Source organism: Cucumis sativus, chromosome 4 (assembly GCF_000004075.3).
Source record: "Cucumis sativus cultivar 9930 chromosome 4, Cucumber_9930_V3, whole genome shotgun sequence".
Classification (NCBI taxonomy): Eukaryota; Viridiplantae; Streptophyta; class Magnoliopsida; order Cucurbitales; family Cucurbitaceae; genus Cucumis; species Cucumis sativus.
The window spans coordinates 23,548,791-23,568,196 of record NC_026658.2 but is presented as its reverse complement, the minus strand read 5'-3'; the positions used below and the strand labels follow the sequence as shown (position 1 = coordinate 23,568,196).

Here is a 19,406-nt window from a genome sequence, read left to right as displayed (position 1 = left end):
AGGAGATCAGAATTTCAAATCTAGTTTTTAATTTTTTTGACTTTGAAACTGACATCAAAACTGTGGTTTGCAGAAATGAAAAACAAAAAACTAATAGCAGAAAAAGGTACCCAAGAAACCAACTTCAGGCTAGGATTTTGGGTTTCTTACACAAAACAGCATAATTTAAACCTATCTAGTTTAACCAAAAACAGAGCTTGCAAAAGGGTAACATACAGGTTTTGTAGCAATGAGGATATCTATTGTATGAACACCCACCACTGTGGCTACAACATAACATTAAGCTCTAGCTTCTACAACTTCAAATCTAGATCAAGTATTTCTCCTACTTCCCCATTGCACTTGGTTTTAGAAATGGCAGTTTCTTTCCCAGTTTTTGTCTCTGCAGGTGGGAGGAAGCTATAGAAAGGCTGCTTTTCGGCCAATCTGACAGGTTTTAATCCTCCCTTTGACATATCAATAAAAAAAAATGAAATTCAGCAAATGATAGAACATCAAAGGACAAACCATTATGCACTCACTCACTCTTTTCTTACCTGAGAAGAATGTGGTTCCGAATTGGAATTCCTAAGATTCTGAAGAAGAGGATAGGTTGGAGGACACTTAGCAATCTTAGAGCTTGAACATGATGTCCAACAAGTAGCAAGAGAAGCAAGGGTAAGGAAGTTTCCATTAAAGTCATCGTCTTTGATGTGTTCCAAGGAACTCGGTGCAGATACGCATGTTAAGCTCCGAGCACGATCCTCTCTGCATATTGGAAAAACAATTCGGGCAACTATGGCACCATATCTAAAGCATATAAAGCATGATCAAATCAGACAGTGTCTTACCGAAAACTCAGTGCGCTTCCATTGCCATGTGATGTTGAATCATCGGATCTATTTGGAACAGTGAAGGAAGAGTTGTGATCAAACACCGGTTCAGTTGGATTGTTTGGAGAAAAGCGAGGCAATCTCTTCGTGCCGAACATCTGTATGTACATAATTCACACAATCATTCACACATTTCGACAAATACAGCATTTTTCAGTGGTGAGTTCCAAAACTTTACAGCACTTATTTTGACCATGAGTCAAACTATATACTAATGCACAGCATTTTTCAGTGGTGGCTGAATTATTTACACAATCATAATGAAAATAAATCCAAGTAAAGTAATTGAAGTCACCTTCTCTTCCTTGTCTGGCCAGATGGTTGAGTAGTTGCCATAACAATAGCTTTGGTTTGAAGGGGGCTCTATCTGGACATTAAGACCAGAAGACATTGAAGTTGTTGATGACAGATTCACCTGCAAGTTCCATTAATCAAATCAGTCTCCTTATTCAAGAGGTATTGCATAGACAGTCAAAGAAAACAAAAAAAGCTTCTGCATTACCATGGGAGAAGGTGCTTGATTTTCCTGTGATCTTTGCAGGAGTTTTGTAGAAGGCAAGCCAGGGTTAACTCCATAAGGGAAATCAAAATCTGAACGAAGTGCCAACCCAGGATCAACCCCATAATTTTCCTTCTCAAGATAGTAATCACAAGAATTTTGCCATTTGAGAGCATTTCCTTGCTCCAAAATTGTAACTGCAGACAACCCAGTTTCAGATCCACCACTATTTGCTTGATCCATCAATGGAACAGTGAAAGAATCTTTAACATGCATGTTTAAAACAGGCAGAGGTGGCCCAAACATTGAGGCGGACGAGGAGAGATTCACCGGAGGTGACGAAGGGAAAGACGACGAAGATGATGATCGGTTTGATTGGAGAAAACTAGGAATCGGTAAAGACAAATAAGAGGAGGATTTGGTTGGTGACAATGGAGAAGAAGATGAGAAAATTGCAGCAGCTGCATCATTCTTCTGTTGTTCCTCTAATCTAATCTTCTCAAGCTGTGCAACGCCAAGTCCTCTTTGTGGAACTTTCTTAGGCTTTGGTTTAAGTTTCTTAGAAGAAGATCTACCACTAATACCACCAATTGTCCCAAAACTCCCAAATCTATTATTATAACACCTCTGTTTTTGCTCCTCTTCTGCCATTCCTATCATCTTCCATCTAGACTTCAAAACGCAAACCAAAATTCAAACACATCCTAGTTTCTAATCCATCTGAAACAAAGTCACTATTTCCACTTAACAAAGCATAAGAGACTCTCGACAAACAGAACCCACATGGGGGGGGTAAAAAAAAAAAAAAAAAAGTGAGAAAGCGAAGCTACCAAAGCGAAATGAAAAAGATCAAGAGAGGGAATTAGATTCTTCTCAAATCCAGTTGCATGTCTGAGAGAAATGAAGGGGAGGGGGAAATCAAATCAGTTGAAGATCAAGAACATGAAAGATTAAAATTAGATTAGAATACATACAGAGAATTTTTGGAAACGATTATATCGCCAAAATAGTCGCTCTACTCCTCGTTTCACTCCTAGACCGACTCTGACGAAGATCAAATTCACTCGTTGTGCTACAAATACAATTTACTAAGTGGGTTCCTTTCCATGTAAATCTAAAACCCATTTTTGAGATTTTCTCTCTCTGAAATTATGGATTATAGTTCCAAAATGAGCTCAAGGCCAAGCCAACTTTACAACCCAATTCATCACTTTAGGTTTGGGTTTGTTTTTGTTTTGTTTTGTATAGGAAAGGAATGATCTTTTGGAATCCAACTTGTGGGCTCCTCTCCTTTTATACCTCTCCTCCAAACATTTGTATGCAATGCAATGCAATTCATCTCTTTCTTCCTTTCATACACTTACCCTTTTCTCTCTTCTTATTTTTTCTTTTTTCTTTTCTCTAAAATATATTTTATCTTTTTGTTAATAAGGGAATCGACCCCGGCGTAAACTCCAAAATGCCGTTTGGTATGTTGTTATCTACCATATTTGACGTGAGTTGAATAGAGCCTCATTTGAAACCTCCTTATGTAATTAGTCTCGATACTTGTGCATGAACTTTTATGTGTCGTTCTAAGTGCTTTGAGATTTTTTCTACGGGTCTATTTGAATTCTGCTCTTTAAAACAAATTTACAAAAGATAGTAAAATTACATTATGTTTGCAAATATTTTCAAGTTACAATTTAAAATAGGTTAATTTTCATAAATATATAAAAAAAAAACTAAAATATTTACCTCGAGTGTAACAAAATGAAAAAGCTCATGCTATTTTCATAAATTTCTGGTTTGCCCTTGAATAGTGCCAACCATCTTTCGCTTCTTTTTCTTGTTTGCGATGTATTCATCTCCTCTTCATATTATTTTTCTTTTTCATATTCTCACTGGTTGTTATTCATGTTTTCCATTTCCTCTTACAAAATTTATTCCTTCTTCGTCATCTCTCTTTCCTTTTTTTCTTCCTTTTTTCACTTCTTCATATTCCCAGTTAGTAAGAAATAAGTTGTCTCTCATACATTTCATCTTTCAGACCTAAACAATTATGTACCAATATCTTAACGGTCTTGGTTCAGGATCCTATACCAATATAAAAAAAAAACATTGGTACACGATCTTGAATAAAAATCATTTAGATCTTGATAAACGATCATGTACCAAAATTAAACGATCTTGGTTCACGATTGCATACCAAGATCTGAACAATCGTATACCTATATCTAAACAACCGTGCACCAAGTTTTTCATGCGTGTGTGACCAATTTATCACGAAGATATTTTTGTTATTTTGCACTGTGGGCCTATTGCCTCTTTTTTATTTCCAAAATTGTTCTATACAATGTATATATTTTACCAATTTGTTATACTTTTCAAGAAGGAAAAAAAACTCCTTTAAAATAATATTACTGTATTTGCAATTTAACATACTCAATTTTTAAATTTTACTTATTATATTGGAGAAGTTCTAATTTTCTCACTAGTTGAAAAGGTTTAATGTAATATTTAGCATATACCTTTAATCATAAAAAAAAATTGCAACCTTACTCCACACATAACTAAAATTGATGTAGAATATAACATTTAGGCTCCATGGCTTTTTGAAAAATGTGTTCGTTTTCTTCCCTTCATTTTCATATTTCATTTGTAACGCGTACAATCTTTTGAAAAGTATGACTTTATTTTATAACTATTTGATTTTTTTTAGTTTAGAAAATTATATATATTTTATCTCAATTTCATACGATGATTTATTTCATTTTTAAATACAAGACTTGAAATTTCAAGGATATTCTAAACACAAAAACAATTTTTTAAAAACCATTTGTTATAGTTTTGAAATTTTGACTTAACTTACAAAAAAAAAAAAGTAGATAACAAATAGACAAATTTAGAGATAGATGGAGTATTTAATTTTTAAAAATCAAATAATTACTAAATAAATCTATTCTTTTTATTTAGTTTTCAAATGTTGGTTTTGAATTTGGAAAAAAAACATCTACAGCATTGCATATAAACTAATAAATGAAAATAATGCTTTCAGGCCTAATTCTAAAAAACCAAAATAGAAAATTAAAAGTTTAAATATGCAGGGGATACAAAATTTGAAAATTCAAAATTTAATTATACATATTTTTAAGTTTAGTTATGAATAGAGATAATATATAAAATTTTAAGGACTACGTTTGTTATTTATTTGAGTTGTACTCTTAACCTATATTCTTTGAACCATCACTAATCTTAAGCTTAACATCTATTTTTTAGCTAAGCAAATAAAGATTTGTTCAAAATAATTAGTTCTCAAACCATGCTCAATAAATTTTATTTTATCAAAATAACTACGTATGATATTTATTAAATAAGTTGAGCTTATTTATTACAAAAAGAAGTATGTCTTATTAACCTATCTTGTTTTTGTAATTCGAATTTATGATTGATCGAATATAAATATAGGATAGTATGATAATAAATAGTCTTTAATACTACTCTTAAACAAGAAATTTATTCAATCTTAGTTTATGTATTTTTTAAATTTACAATTTAGTAATAATTTCGATAAACCTTTGAGTTTAGTAATTTTAAGTTAATTTTGGTGTAAGATGTTTAAATAATGATTACAAATTTCATGAAATATATTTCCAAAATTCCCATTTGACTCGTTTTTAAAATGAACCGATAAAAATGACAAAATTGACAAACTATTTATATTTTATGATCGAATCAAGTATAGTAGTCTTTGTTCCATAGTGGTTTTTTCTCATACGGGTAAATAGTTTGTATTTGTAATTACTATTGAAAAAAACCCTTTTTAAAAATTAAAAATCTAAATTAACCATTCATTTATGTATTGGTCCCGTAGCTCAGTTGGTTAGAGCGTTGGTCTTATGAGCCGAAGGTCGCGGGTTCGAGCCCCGCCGGGACCAATTTGAATTGATTGTTTGATCTTTCAACTTTGTCAAATCTTTTTCTTTTGCCTCATGTTTTCTTGTCTCTTAAGACTAATTGTGCCTTCTCTATTTACTAAATGTCTGAGGTCCCGTAGCTCAGTTGGTTAGAGCGTTGGTCTTATGAGCCGAAGGTCGCGGGTTCGAGCCCCGCCGGGACCAATTGTTTTTTGTCTAAATCCTTTTTATTTTTTTGCTACAAACTACATGAATGATATTCGATTGTATTGATGGTGATAAACAATTGTCTAGTACAATGTAAATGATCTAAACGATTATCAATTATGTTAAAATACATTTTAAAAATGAGGAAAAGACTTCAAATATGAGGTTTCGTTAGAAACATGCTAAACGATTATGTCAATTATGTTAAAAACACATTTTAAAAATGAGGAAAAGACTTCAACTATGAGGAAGAAGATTGAAAACAATAGTGAAATAGCTTTAAATAGTTTGGCAGAAAATAGTGAAGATATAAAAGAATAAATTATTTTAAAATAAAAGAAAATTAATAAATCATTTTAAAATAAAAGAAAAAAAAATGAAAAAGAAGAAATCGAAAAAGGTAAAAAATGACCGATAAACTAACGTTCAAGGACAAATCTAAAAATTATGAGATTATTTTTCCAAGTTGATAAACTTTTGTTCCGATAAACTAACGTTCAAGGACAAATCTAAAAATTATGAGATTATTTTTCCAAGTTGATAAACTTTTGTTTTTGGATTTTGTTAGGTTGATGTAAATTAAACTAAAAATTGTAAATAAAATCAAGCCAATATTTTAAACTTTTAAATTAATGTTAAAAATATAATTGAGGTAAACATGTAGATTTTGCTATTATCAATTTACAAATAATAATAATAATAATAATAATAATAATAATAATAATAATAATAATAATAATAATAATAAGCATCACCAATGAGGAAGCCCCAACTTTATAAAATGATTTGTAAGCGCCAAAATTCTTAAAATTCGAGCATTCAAAAAATAGATAAGATTCAATTTTATTACTGTTCAAAAAAGAAAAAAAAGTGAAATAAACAAGAATAATATAAATTTCAAAGTTGCTTTTCTTTCTAAGGATTCAAAACTCGCTCTAATTTGAGTTTTAAATTCAAATTCTTTCACCAAGTTTGAAAACTAGAATTAGACCCTAAAGCTTGGAGTTGAGTTTGATTGTGTGAAGTGTATTGTATTACAATTCAAAGTTCAAATCTCTAACCCTAAAAAAAATGTACGGCATCATAATCAATAGAATTAGATTTGGATGGAAAATCAAAATACATAAAAATAATTTCATTAGTTTAAAGTATTTTTCGAATGACCAACGCAAGCATAGCACAACTATAAAAGAGTAATACTCTTGATCATGAAGTAAGAGATTTGATTTGAATTTTCGTTCGACTAAAAACTGCTATAAGTTATAAAATAGGGATCAACTTTGGCACATTAAATACTGCTATCTCCTAGAATTACGATATATCAACTACTGTAGATATCATATGAGTAAATGCTATGCCATTAACTTTGACAGGAGACATTCAGTAAGAAAAGCACATAAGAGAAAAAAAAACAGGCAGTGGTCAGAATAGCCATAAACACCATATTAATGGCATACATCTTCTAAATTTTACTGTATATCTAATTCTTCTACAATAGGTTACTCAAATCCTCATTTCTAATGTTCACCATCTCAAAAGTGATTTTGGCTGATGTTAACATTCCTCAGTTTCTTATAGTATTTTGGATAGTTAGAGAAGAAATGTTCACAACAAATTCTCACAGCTTGTAAGAACATGCTTAAGGAAATCTCAAATCTACCACTTAGGGGAAGTTGAAGCCTTAGGAAATGTCTGGTATGAAGAAAGTTTGGATTGGATGAGGATCGCTTGAAACTCTTTACAGAACCTAGATTTTCATGTTCTCATAGTTTAAAGTGGCATTCATAAAATAGGTCAAGAATGAAGAAATTATTCAAGGAGACCACCGCAATGAAGCTAAAATTTTGTAGCATCTAATTGGTTACTAAGGGTATGCAATTTTTCGAAAGTACATCCAATGGTTATTAGGATGCAATCATATGTAGCAACATTGAATAGTTTTTCCTAAGAATGGCACTAGAAGGAGGGCATTCATTTGGGGAAAACTTCCTAGTTTGAGAGCATTTATAGCCTTTTATATATAATCCTAAATATCAGAGCTTTAAAGACACAAAAACTTTGTAATCAAATTCAAGTTTTCCATAACAATAAGAACAAACCAAATAGGTGAAATCAATGAAAAGGCAGTGGATTTTCCATTATTACAACGAAGACTAGAATGTTGTGCAAGATTAGATAGATTCAGTGTCTTTGCCATTAAAATACACCATTAAATTAAAGACACTGAAAAAAAAAAAACAGATACTACTCCATAGCATAGAAACCTCTGAAATGGAGATAGATATAGGCAAGCTTTCAAACAGGAAAAAGAAAAACCAAAACATAAACAGAAAGAAAGATAACTGGGGAATGAAGAAACCTGATGATATAGTTTTAGGATTCTTCTTCTTCCCACAAAGTAAGCCATTGAGAAAGCGACCCAAATTCTGCTCCCTGCAAACAAGCCATCAATGGGAAAGCAGCTTATTCACTGACTTTGTTAGTTAACGATGAACAAGTCCTGCGAGTAAAGAACTTCCAGTTAAATAAATGGTGTTAGAACTAAACTTGGAAGTGAGTAAACTGGTTATTGATATAACGTAGTTTCTTACAAAATAGGGAGAGAGACTTAAGCCGCTGTTTAAGCAGATTCAATGGCGGGAGTTGGAGGAAGCAGAGGATGGCTTTTCAGAAATACCATCATGTTCCTCTTCACCTGCGATTCGCGTCGGAATCAGAAACTTGGAGAATCCACCGGTGGCGAATCCAAGACCCGAAAAAGAAGATTGGTAGATCGACGGTGGACTTAGCTGCTGCTGATTATCCATGAAGGCGATTGACGGGTCTATCCAAGCGCGAATCGAGGGCGTGTAACTGGACTGAAGGGGTCCCCTCTGAGAAACCAACTGGTTTTCTCCAAATAGCGGTTGCAGAATTGGCAACGGCGGAGATGGTGGAGGAAAAATTGAGCTTGTTGGTTGCGAGTTGTATAAGAATTCTCCATCCACACCTCCAGCTTTGCCATCTCCGCCTCCACTATGATCTGCACTCACTGTGCTCCATTGCAATATCCTCTGGAATCGACTGATTTCCATGGTCGGTGGGGGTTGCTGCTCCGACCATCCGTCGAAGCAACCTAATGGTGTTGTTCCAGAGAAATAGAGATGGTCGTTTTGCTGAGTTTGTTCGGATTCAAGCTTCGATGTTGGGCCTTGAAGAGACTGCAAGGAGAGCCTTAGATCTTGCGTTCGGCTACTGGTTCTGGAAAGTAAATCCGGAGGGAACGTGTCAAACTCAAAAATCGACGACGGAGTCTCTGCCGCTGCCGCCGTAGTCACCGGTAAAAACGATTTGAAGGTATCGACAATCGAATCCGAATCAAAAGATGGTGGAAGAAAGTTGGAGTTGTCGCTATTATGGTTATCCTCTGTCGAAATATTCTGCAAATTTTGCATAGTACATTTGGAAATTCCGCCGTCACCGACCATAAAATTTGCTCTTCGATTACTGATTCTAGTGGCACTTTCCTCCGACGGGTGAATAGAAACTGGAATTTTATTTTCGCTATTCTTCTCTGCCTGCTTTGTCAATTTTTGGGTACTCATATCCAAAACATTTGGATTCCATCCGGGAAGCTCTCGAAGCTTGTCTATAGCGGGTTTAGCCTTCTTGATAAGCCAATCGACGGCCTTACTAGGCCGGTCATAGCCAAGGCGGTCCTGCACGTCGTAAAACTCGATGGCAGTGTGGGCGGAGAGTCTAACACGACGATCCCTCGGTCCTTTCGCCGTGCAAACTTTACTGTGACGATCTTTTCTTCCAATCGAACGAACAACACGGCCTCCTTGAACCTCCACGATTTCACTCCCACCTCCATCACCTCCGGTTCTTATTCCCGGTTTTGCTGATTTCGCCGGGCGTTGATTACTGAACTCTCCCATTTTACCTTCATCTTGAAAGCTCCACCCAACGAGAGATGAATCCGACACCGGCGGAAAATAAGAACGCTTCTTAGTTTCACGTGAGTCGTCTAAAGTCGTATATAAATACTGAAGGTTTGCTTCACCATCTTCTTCATCTTCTTCCCCAGTATGACTGAAGTTTATAACCCGACTCCGATACCGCCGTTGAAGATGACGACGACGATGATTCGATTGAGAATCCAGGCTCAATCCCTTGAAATACCCTTCTTCCAGCTTTAATCGACTGTTGATTCCTATTCCAATTTCTCTTCACTTTCCCGTAACACCCACTACAACTAAACCCACCATTATTATAAGCTATGTTTCTGTAGCCTCTCCAAAAGGGCTCTTCCATTCAATATTCTTCCCATTCACTAAGGGTGATCCGAGCGGGCTTCGGGCAAAAATAGGCGTCCATCACCGACATATCGGTTTCCGACGGTCAATATTCATCAGTTTGTATGTGGTTTGCTGCCACCGATCGTCCAACTGCACGGCGATTTAATCCATTTTGGAAGTGCAATAAAAGAAAATGAGAAGAAGAAGATGAAGAAAATAAGAATGAGAGGGTCCTTAAAAAAAAAAAGAGAACAAATTGAAGAAGCGGAGAAAGTGAAAGAGGAAAAAAAATATAATTATACCGAAAGTTGGAAGCAAATGGAAGAGAGTGTGTGTGAGGTAATAATAATTTTTGGAAGCTGTGATAAAGAAAGAGAAAGAGAGTGTAGAGAGTTGTAATTATTTTTGGAAGTTGTGAGAAAATAAATAAATAAATAAGAGAGGGTATAAATAATCATTATTTTGGTTGTTGAGAGAAGGAATAAAAAGCCTATAATATTAATTCAAACAGAACTGACCCCTACCAGTTTTTAATTTACCCTACCCTCCATCTCTTGTAAATTTGTTTAATCTACAGAGGTTGCTTTTACTTTGATTAGATCGATTTTGATACACTTAATTTTTTCTTGGAATTCAAATGAAGCCCACATGCGAAAACAAATGGACAAGAGAGGAAAGTGAGTAAAGAGAATTGCAACTTCCAAGGAGAGGAAAAGTGTAAGAAATTACTAGAAAAAGAAACGGAGGGAGGGGTTATGAGAGATGGGGAAAAAAGTCATTATGGGAAACGTGATGATGAATGATGGGAAAGTATACATTTCTGGATGCCCCTATGAGAGGACCTGATTGTGGCAGTTGGAACTTGGAAGGGTATGACATTGACGCCCCTTTTCTTTTTTTCTTTCTGCTACCATTGTTATTATAAAAAGAACAACATTTCTTTTTCAAACTTGTATTCATCATACTATGTAATTGTTCACATCAACTAACTTCTACACAACTATTGTCTTCCTCTTATACTTTTTCATTTTTATTGTAAAACACAATCAAACCACTTGTTTCTTTAATCGGATATTATGTCAATTTTTATCCTCCTCAATACTTTTATATGCATTATTATCAATATACTGCATTTTCACTTATTGATCTACAGACATGATATTGAATATAGTTGCCTAAATTAATTTTTTTCTTCAATTCTATTTGTTTCCAACTATACATAGGATATAGGTATGTAGTATTAAATGTTATATAAATTTTGTCATTTTAGGATTGAACTCACAAATTACCTTTACATCCCATTATAAAAACAAATAGCTGATCTACATGTGGACTTCCAAATCCTAAGGCTACAATGTCTTAGTTGCATTAAATATACCTATGACTTTTTTTTTTTTTTTTTGGTTATACAACATAAAGTGGTGGGAGATTTTAAAGTTCTAATCTATAGCATATATATAGACCATATTTAACTATAGTATATATCTAGACCTATTTGTTGATAGATTTTTAATTCTATTTTATAGCATTAACAATAATTATCATTAACTTCAATACCTTTTCATTTTATTATAATAAAACTACATTCCAAGATTTGTATGATGCAATTACTTTAAAGATTCAAATACAACCAATTGTATCGTGTATAAGTTCAATGAATCAACTTTTATTTATCGTCCCAAAGATCATAAGTGCAAATTTTTACGTCAAAGTAAAAAAATGCGTAACAAAAATAAGTCTTTCTTTAATAAAAACATCATAAGTGGTCCATCAAATTGACATTTTTAATTAAAACGCTAATCCTAAATGTTATTTCTAGCTAATTAGACTTTAAAAAAATCAACATGTAAAAACGAGGTTCAAACTTTTGTCGAATTTAACTAGTTAATTAAGATAACTTCACGTTAACGTACTAAACAAAAATAGCAATAGGTAAACAACTTACATGTCATGTTAGATAGTAATATTGCTTTTGATTTTTAAAAGCAAAGGTGGACTACTTTTTTCCACTCAATATGTATAATGCTACACTATTTGTTTTAACGATTCTATTAGGAGGGAGATCAGACGACTTCAAATTGTTTTCTAGCGTTCAAGGACTGAAAGTATCTATTTTAGATACTCATGAACCAAACGTACCTAATCCTATAAATTTAAGATTAAATAGAAGTATTTTTTTCAAAATATATTTTAAAGTATTTTTAAAAAAATTAAATTAAACTTTATATATGTATGGAGTTGCACTTTCAATCCTTATTCAAATTTGGTATTATTTAACCTAAGATGATGATTAAATCATTAATCAAATGAAAACCAAAAAGAAAAAGTACTTAATGCCAAACTAAACCAAACCATGGTCTCTTAAATTAATGGTATTTGTTTTTTTTGCCACGCGCATGCATGTGGTTACTAAATTTTCTTACTAAAAAAATACAATAAAGTAACAACAAATTAATTTATATATACAAATATAACATATGCATATCATTCATACTAATCATAGGATTAAATTTATATCCACATTTTTCACATATTCATGCCTCACAACCCTAAATTAGAAGCTGAGTTGAAATTTCTATTATCCCATGCAAAATACTTTTATAAAAAAATAGAAACAAAGTATAATATAATATGAATGTAATATTGTTTGAGTGAGATTAACCCAATTTTAATAAATACAATCTTCAATTGTATAAGTAAAAATTTTATCCTTCACCTACACAATTTTAATATTTTTATTGATATTTATATAAGATTAAGATAAATATAGAAAAATAAATTAAATAATTCTAATATAATTTAAAATTTTATTATATTTTATAAATATATCGACTAGTAAACATTTATGTCATTGTTGTTGGGACATAGTCTTTTTACAAAATAAATAAAGTATTGTTCATGAAAACGACTAACTGTCTTCAAGTGATTAAATTATTACCTTACTAAAGCATTAATGTCATTCTTGTTTTAGTTGTATAATTACATTTTTTAAAAAACAGTAATAATAATGTTTTTCAGTTGTTAATTGAGATTAAAAGAAAATGGAGCATTTTAAAGGTAGAATTTGTAAAACATATCAACAATTATGTCTATATTATAGGTAATTGATGTGTTAGATATGATATTAAATTTATTTTTATTCAATAACCGAAGTCCTTAAATTAATTAATAATTTAATATAGTATTTATAACAGTGTGGTCAACATTTAATATTGTTGTCTTCTCCTCTATTTAATATTGGTTTTCATTTGAACTCTTTTTCGTATTAGCTAGTCCAATCAACTATCTTACTTTATTCACGAAATTTTAATGCAGACAGAACATAAACAAAAAGGACACTAATTGTTACGAAATTATTGACATTTCATCTTTCTATTTGTGATAATTTTTACCTAACAGTTAAATAAAAATTATTGTTGTAAATAAGTTAGAACGATAGATAGTAATGGAGTATTATTATTTGTTACATTTGACCATTGGCTACCTAAACGTGCTTGATGACAACTTTTTTTTTTCATTTTGTTAATAAGAGATACTATTTGTGTATGTGTGTATGGTATTTTAATAAAAATTGAAACTATTTTCACACATACCATCAAAACTTTAAAAAACTAAAAGAATTTGGTTAAATTTTTTTGAACTTTTTGCAATATTTAAAAATAGCCCCAAAGAAAATGTTAATAATTTCATTTTGGTTTTGTTTCTATTGTTTTTTACACTAATGAAATTTGTTTAAGAATTCGTAAATTTTTTGGTTAGGAAGTAATTTGGAAGTGATTTCGATTAACTATTAAAACTTTTAACTATTTTAAAATAAAAATTGAAACGTGTTGCGAAATCATTGCATTCTTTTCTTCGTTCGAGAATCTCCTCCCTTCTTCCATTCCGTCTGGAAGAGTGACCGAGACCAATTTAGTCATATTTTCGTTCATTTGGAATATGAGCTCTTCTACGTCATTTTTATTTACTTATTTTTCCCTCTCTTTTTTTTCTTCTTTTTTTTATTCCCTTCGATCATTTCTTAAGCCCCATAGGTTTGATCCTATAGAATCTCACCCGTTTTTCATTGAGCAAAAGGTACAAAATAAATCATATTGATTTTTCAATCAAAAGTACTATGTGAAATCTTCGTTTTTTTCCTCTTTCTCTATTCCTATCCTGCAGGTACAATGTTTGAATCAATAGACAACCTTTTCTTACGTATCTGTATGAATCGGTATTATTATATTTCAATTCCTTTCCGATACCTAAAACTCCAAATTGGATCCAAAATTGACGGGTTAGTGTGAGCTTATCCATGCGGTTATACACTCTTTTAATAGGAATCCATTTTCTGAAAGATTCCGATAGTGACTATCAAAATACTTCAAATTTTCTCAAAATCAATTGCTTTTTTTTTTAAAAAAAAATAAACATTAAAAAAGTTAAGCCAAATATGTTTTAAGTCATCGAATTACATTGAAATATTTTTATTTTTGTTCAAAATTTAATAATTTTTAGAATACCTTTTAACTCACAAATTACATAATATATGAAAGACTTGTGAACTCCCAAATTATTATCTAATAGATTTGTTAATTTTTAACTTTATCGCATAGACTTTTGAATTATTGGAATGTATAATATCACTGTAAGCTTTAAATTTTTGTCTCTAGCATGGCTTTCCAATTTATTCGTATTTCTTTTTGTCTCTATATTATAAACTTTTAAATTTTGTTCGTAGTATTGTTTTCTAGTGTTGTTATGTTTGTATCAAGCACCTGTTTACGAAAGATAAATTAAAATCTAAGTATTAAATTTTATAGATCAATCAAATATTCAAATAACAATAACAATCAAATATTCAATATCATATTTTCTTTCTTTCTTCAATTTTTATTTAAGTGCTATTAACTAAAATCAAGTTGTGTTTAACTGTGAAGCTTTCAGCTCAAACTCTCGTTATAGAGAAATAATTTTGAGTTATACTAAACATTTCAATTTGATTGAAACTTACCGAAAGAATATTTGTTGCACCAACATGATATGAAAAATATAAGAAAAATGACAAATTAAACACGATTAGAAAAAAAAAAGGTGTTAACCAATGTAATCCTAACTATACTCCATAACTTTTCTTTCTTTCTATGGACTTTGATTTGTTTTTAAAAGATGGTGAATTTAATTGAACTATTAAAAAAAATCACATTTTCTTATGATAAAGTTGTAGTGGCGCAAGTAACTTTTGTCGGTAAAATATCATTTATAGCAATGCATGAAAAATATGTCGTAAAACGTCACTCGTATTACATTTAATTGCTTTTCATATTTTAAAATTATCAATACAATACTCCAAGTTTAGAATAAGATATGAATAAACTGACATATCACATTTAAATGACAATAATCTTAAAACTCGACGTTAAAAAAGCTTTAAAATATTAAATTTACTACTTAAACATACAAACCTCCTTTTCAATTACTTAATCATATAAACTAAAATTTGTTTCTTTATTATAATATTTGAAACCATGCATTATTATTTTTGTTTCCACTGCTTCAATAAAGAAGAAAGGTCCATAATCTTCAATAATTCAGAAAAAAAAAAAAAAAGAGTACGTCATCCATGACAACTGAAAGTCTTAAAAATACGTATTGTTTAGTTTAATTTAAAAAGAACAATAAACTTATTATTAATATTAATATTATGTGTATTAAAAACAAAAATCTCTTGGGTTAATTATCTGAGTTTTGAATTTTCTTTTTATCGTATAATACGGGGGAGGCTTATTCCTAAAAAATATTAATAATTATCTACGTATTGATTGGTGAATAGAGATAAGATATTTAGGATTATAATAAAATTGTACGAATTATAAAATAAATAGATGAATATTGGATTTGGCAGAATTATTGTGTAATAAATAAATGAGAATCTGATTTGGACCAATGATTGGACTCAGAAAAAAATTATTATAATTTATAATATATAATGCGCAGCCAAACTATATAAATATATAAATAGTGTATTAGTTGGGGAAATTATTAAATATAAAGTTTTGGAAAATAAAAAATTTCGTTTTGATTATGACAAATTCTCAAAGTTCTAAATTATGGAATAATATTATGACTTTTGTTGTTTTCATTAATGGCTCCAAAGATTGTTGATATTCTTAATTAATTTAACTTGTGGATTGTTAACATTTTTTTTTTCAAATGATAATGGATTCATTAATTAATATATATCAACTTTTTAAATTTGGTTCTTTATTAGTTACTCTAAGATGTTTTTAATTATGAGTTAACTATGTTTGAAATCTTGGTGAGATTTTGTATTGTAGACGTGTCACAAGCAAATCCAGAGCAATATAATTTATCTAAATAAGTTACTTTTATTTTTTAAAATAAAAATATGAACATAAAATTTGAGTACATTAATTAATAAATGGTATATAATATATATCTCAACTCTCTCTCTTTCTCTATTTATATATATACATAGGTAATTGTAATGCATTATACAATAATGATAATAATAATAATGTCTAGGATACCTATGTTTTAGAATAGTGGAGAGAATAACAAAAATGTGGATGTGACGATCTTCCTATGCACTATCCAGCGGACATGACGTGTAAGGTGAGAAATAAAATAATAATATTTTTTATTAAATGGTAAGGTGTGATTTTATTTAATTATTAATTTTTTATTGAATTTTTTATTATTTATATGTTTCTGACTAGTCCCTATATATACAAGGACTCCATATTGTTCAGATTAAGTGTAAAAACTATACAATTCTCTCTTCTTCTTTTTTTTTATCTTCTTTAATTTTTTATTATGTATTTTTTTTAACGGACAAAGTCACGGAATGTCTTAAAAAAAAAGTGTGATTCATGATTTGATCTTTTCTTATGAATCCTCGGTTTTTTTGGCTCTATTTGTAGATGTTTTCTAATTTATTTTTCGATTGTTGTGTAATTTTATTCTCCATCATAAATTTTCAAAATAAAATAATAAAATCAAATAAATAAAGATATATTCTCCAACTAATACAAGAAATTAAAACTTGATCAGACTCCTAAGTCAAATTGATTACAAGACGTTTCATTGATTTTCAGCATTATCATTATTATTCTCTAATATTTAAAGATAAGCTTTCAATTGTACAATTATAATGTTGCTTTCTTTAATTAATTGTATAATAATGTTTATTCCACCAATCTCCATCGAACCAAAATCATGCATTAATTAGGTAATTATATAAGATTAGTTTAGCTGAAATTAAAATGATATCTCAAAAGAAAAAAAGACTAAAATCAAAATTATTAAAAATAAAATATAAGAAATAGGCTGCATGAATATACATAATTTCTCTAAGTACATTTAAATAATGTCGACGCAAATTTAGCTCGTCATTAATTTACATAATTCGTAGAAGGTTCCAATCTCCTTACTTTCATTCATTATACTAAAAATAAAGGCTTTTATCACTACAAAACCAATGACATTGTCACATACAAATCATTGTTTGTTTTTATTTACCATCCAAGTGTTGGTTTCTTCCAAAGAAATATCAACAATAATTATCGGGCATGCAAAATTAGTCAATTTCTAATTCCATTTTCACGTAGTTCTATTTTTTAGTTGAAATAGAACATAGGTGGATAACGTTGGGACCCATGCACTTACTAGAAGAAAAAAAAAGGTTCTCAATAATGTATGAACTTTATAGTTCATGTCTTTGTTGCAAGGTCAAGTTATACACACAAGATTTGATAATTATTGCGACAAATTTCAAATAAAGTTTTAATTAAGAGAGTCAAAATTGATTTAATTACTAAGGTTCAAGATTTTAATCATTTTTACCCAATGTTTGTGTATATGATATCACCGATATTATTTCAATTTTTTTTTTTTTTTGGTGTTATTGTTATTTATCACTTTGTCTTTTTCATTAAAAGAGTTAAATTGGAAAATAAAAATGAGATGAAAATTGATTGATGAGTGATTTTAAAGCACAGGCTTTTTAACACATGGGATAAATGGCTATCGAATGAATAGTCGTTCTCCAGTTTGGCCTTATTTTTTGGCTTTCCACTAAAAAGTAAAATAAAGTACAGATATTTTTTTTTGTTATATAGAAAAATAATAATTAAATGAAATAAAGTTATATATATATATATATTTAATTTAAGAAAGTAATAATCATAATAAAATGAAATAATTTATACATTTGTTATGTATGTGACAAAATACATACTCATCTAGTCATTGTCTATGTAAATGGTCCATCAAATTGACATTTTTAATTTCAACTTTACAAACAAACGAAATTATTTGATATTTTTCGTACAACTTTTTAAAGTTTTTTTTTGAAATGTGATTAGGACTCACAACACCTTATACTCGAGTATATGGTTTTAAAACCATAATTACGTAGGAAAAGTACTGTTTAATTTTTTAAAAATGGAGATCATCATTTAGATATTTATCATTGATATTAGTTATTTTTAATCCAATAATTAAGAGCTAGGGAGAATGGAATTGAGTGGAAATGAAGTCGAGAGGATAATCATCACAAGAACTAGAGAAATGTGAGAATCAAGCAAATAGGTCAAAAAAGGAAAATGACTAACGAAAGGAAAGGGGTTGGGGTCAAAGAGATCGATGCAATCCCTCCAAAGGGTCACTCTTCGACGGCTGTAGTTCAAAGTTCTATTGGTTAGCTTAAAACTGCATTTCTTAATTCCATTTAGATTTTGAGCCTAGATTGTCTCACTATGATTTTGTTTTGACCATTCGTTAAATACTAACTTGTGCATCAAAGTTTACATGAAAAAACAAGGTACGTGGATCTTTTTATCTAAATTTTGCCTTCAACAATTATTATTTGGGAATGTTTGAAAAAATGGAAAGAAAGGTAAATAAATATAGGGTTGTCAAGAAGAATGACAAATTATGACTTTTACTTTGACAAAATAGCAAAACATAAAAACTAGAAAAATAAGTAAATGAAACAATCCCTCAAATGCCAAATACAATTGTTCACATAAACCTTTAAAATTGGTTATGAATTTATAGGCATATATTTAAAAAATATTGGGGAAAACTTGCTAATACCGAAAATATCATTAATTTTTTAATTTTTTTTCAAAGGTATTGTAATAAATGTTGGAGTGGGGATTTGAACCCGGACCTCTTGTCCACAAGAACATACAGGTGTCAGTTGAGCTAAGTTCATGTTGGTAAAATATCATAAATTAGTTCATATTTTTCAAAATTGGTTGCAGTTTGCAAATACACTATATTTGTGACTGTATGGTATTTGGTCTCATTATTTTTATCATGCAAATATAGCGTATATATAAAACATATATTATCCTACAAAAAAATGTATAAACACATAGTATACTTCTTGATTCATATATGCATAGCAAGGATGATTGAAAATAAAACGCCACAAACAGAATAAAATGTTTAATTAAAATAAATATGAATATTAACGTAATTAAAAAACAAAAGGTGAAAAAATAGTTATTCAATGGGTAAAATCGGTTGAAAATTAAAATAAATAAAATATATATATATATATATATATATATATATATATATATATATATATATATATATATACTTTATGCAATTTCGCTAAAAATCAAATTATTTTTAA

At 30.0% G+C, this 19,406-nt stretch overlaps 2 protein-coding genes and 2 non-coding genes across 5 annotated transcripts; 2 read left to right on the top strand and 2 right to left on the bottom strand.

The window, feature by feature from the left end:
• Position 1: 1 nt before the first annotated feature.
• LOC101205113 lies at positions 2–3,069 on the bottom strand. Its single transcript, XM_004146050.3, has 6 exons — positions 2,346–3,069; positions 1,375–2,262; positions 1,168–1,287; positions 831–970; positions 537–747; positions 2–446 (listed from the first exon to the last, which is right to left on the bottom strand). The coding sequence occupies exons 2-6, from the start codon at positions 2,029–2,031 to the stop codon at positions 294–296; spliced, it is 1,281 nt and encodes a 426-aa protein (XP_004146098.2). The 5' UTR covers positions 2,032–2,262; positions 2,346–3,069; the 3' UTR covers positions 2–293.
• A 2,145-nt stretch (positions 3,070–5,214) lies between these two features.
• TRNAI-UAU lies at positions 5,215–5,288 on the top strand. The gene has a single exon. It is a non-coding gene; the product is annotated as a tRNA-Ile (tRNA).
• A 109-nt stretch (positions 5,289–5,397) lies between these two features.
• TRNAI-UAU lies at positions 5,398–5,471 on the top strand. The gene has a single exon. It is a non-coding gene; the product is annotated as a tRNA-Ile (tRNA).
• Positions 5,472–7,577: 2,106 nt separating this feature from the next.
• LOC101209051 (transcription factor TCP4) lies at positions 7,578–10,127 on the bottom strand. Of its 2 annotated transcripts, none has more exons than XM_031884426.1 (2): positions 8,066–10,127; positions 7,578–7,988 (listed from the first exon to the last, which is right to left on the bottom strand). In XM_031884426.1, the coding sequence occupies exon 1, from the start codon at positions 9,392–9,394 to the stop codon at positions 8,105–8,107; it is 1,290 nt and encodes a 429-aa protein (XP_031740286.1). In that variant the 5' UTR covers positions 9,395–10,127; the 3' UTR covers positions 7,578–7,988; positions 8,066–8,104. The 2 variants fall into 2 exon arrangements, with proteins under 2 accessions (XP_031740286.1, XP_004146031.1); XM_004145983.3 differs by having other exon boundaries at positions 7,578–7,974; positions 8,066–10,123.
• Positions 10,128–19,406: the final 9,279 nt, after the last annotated feature.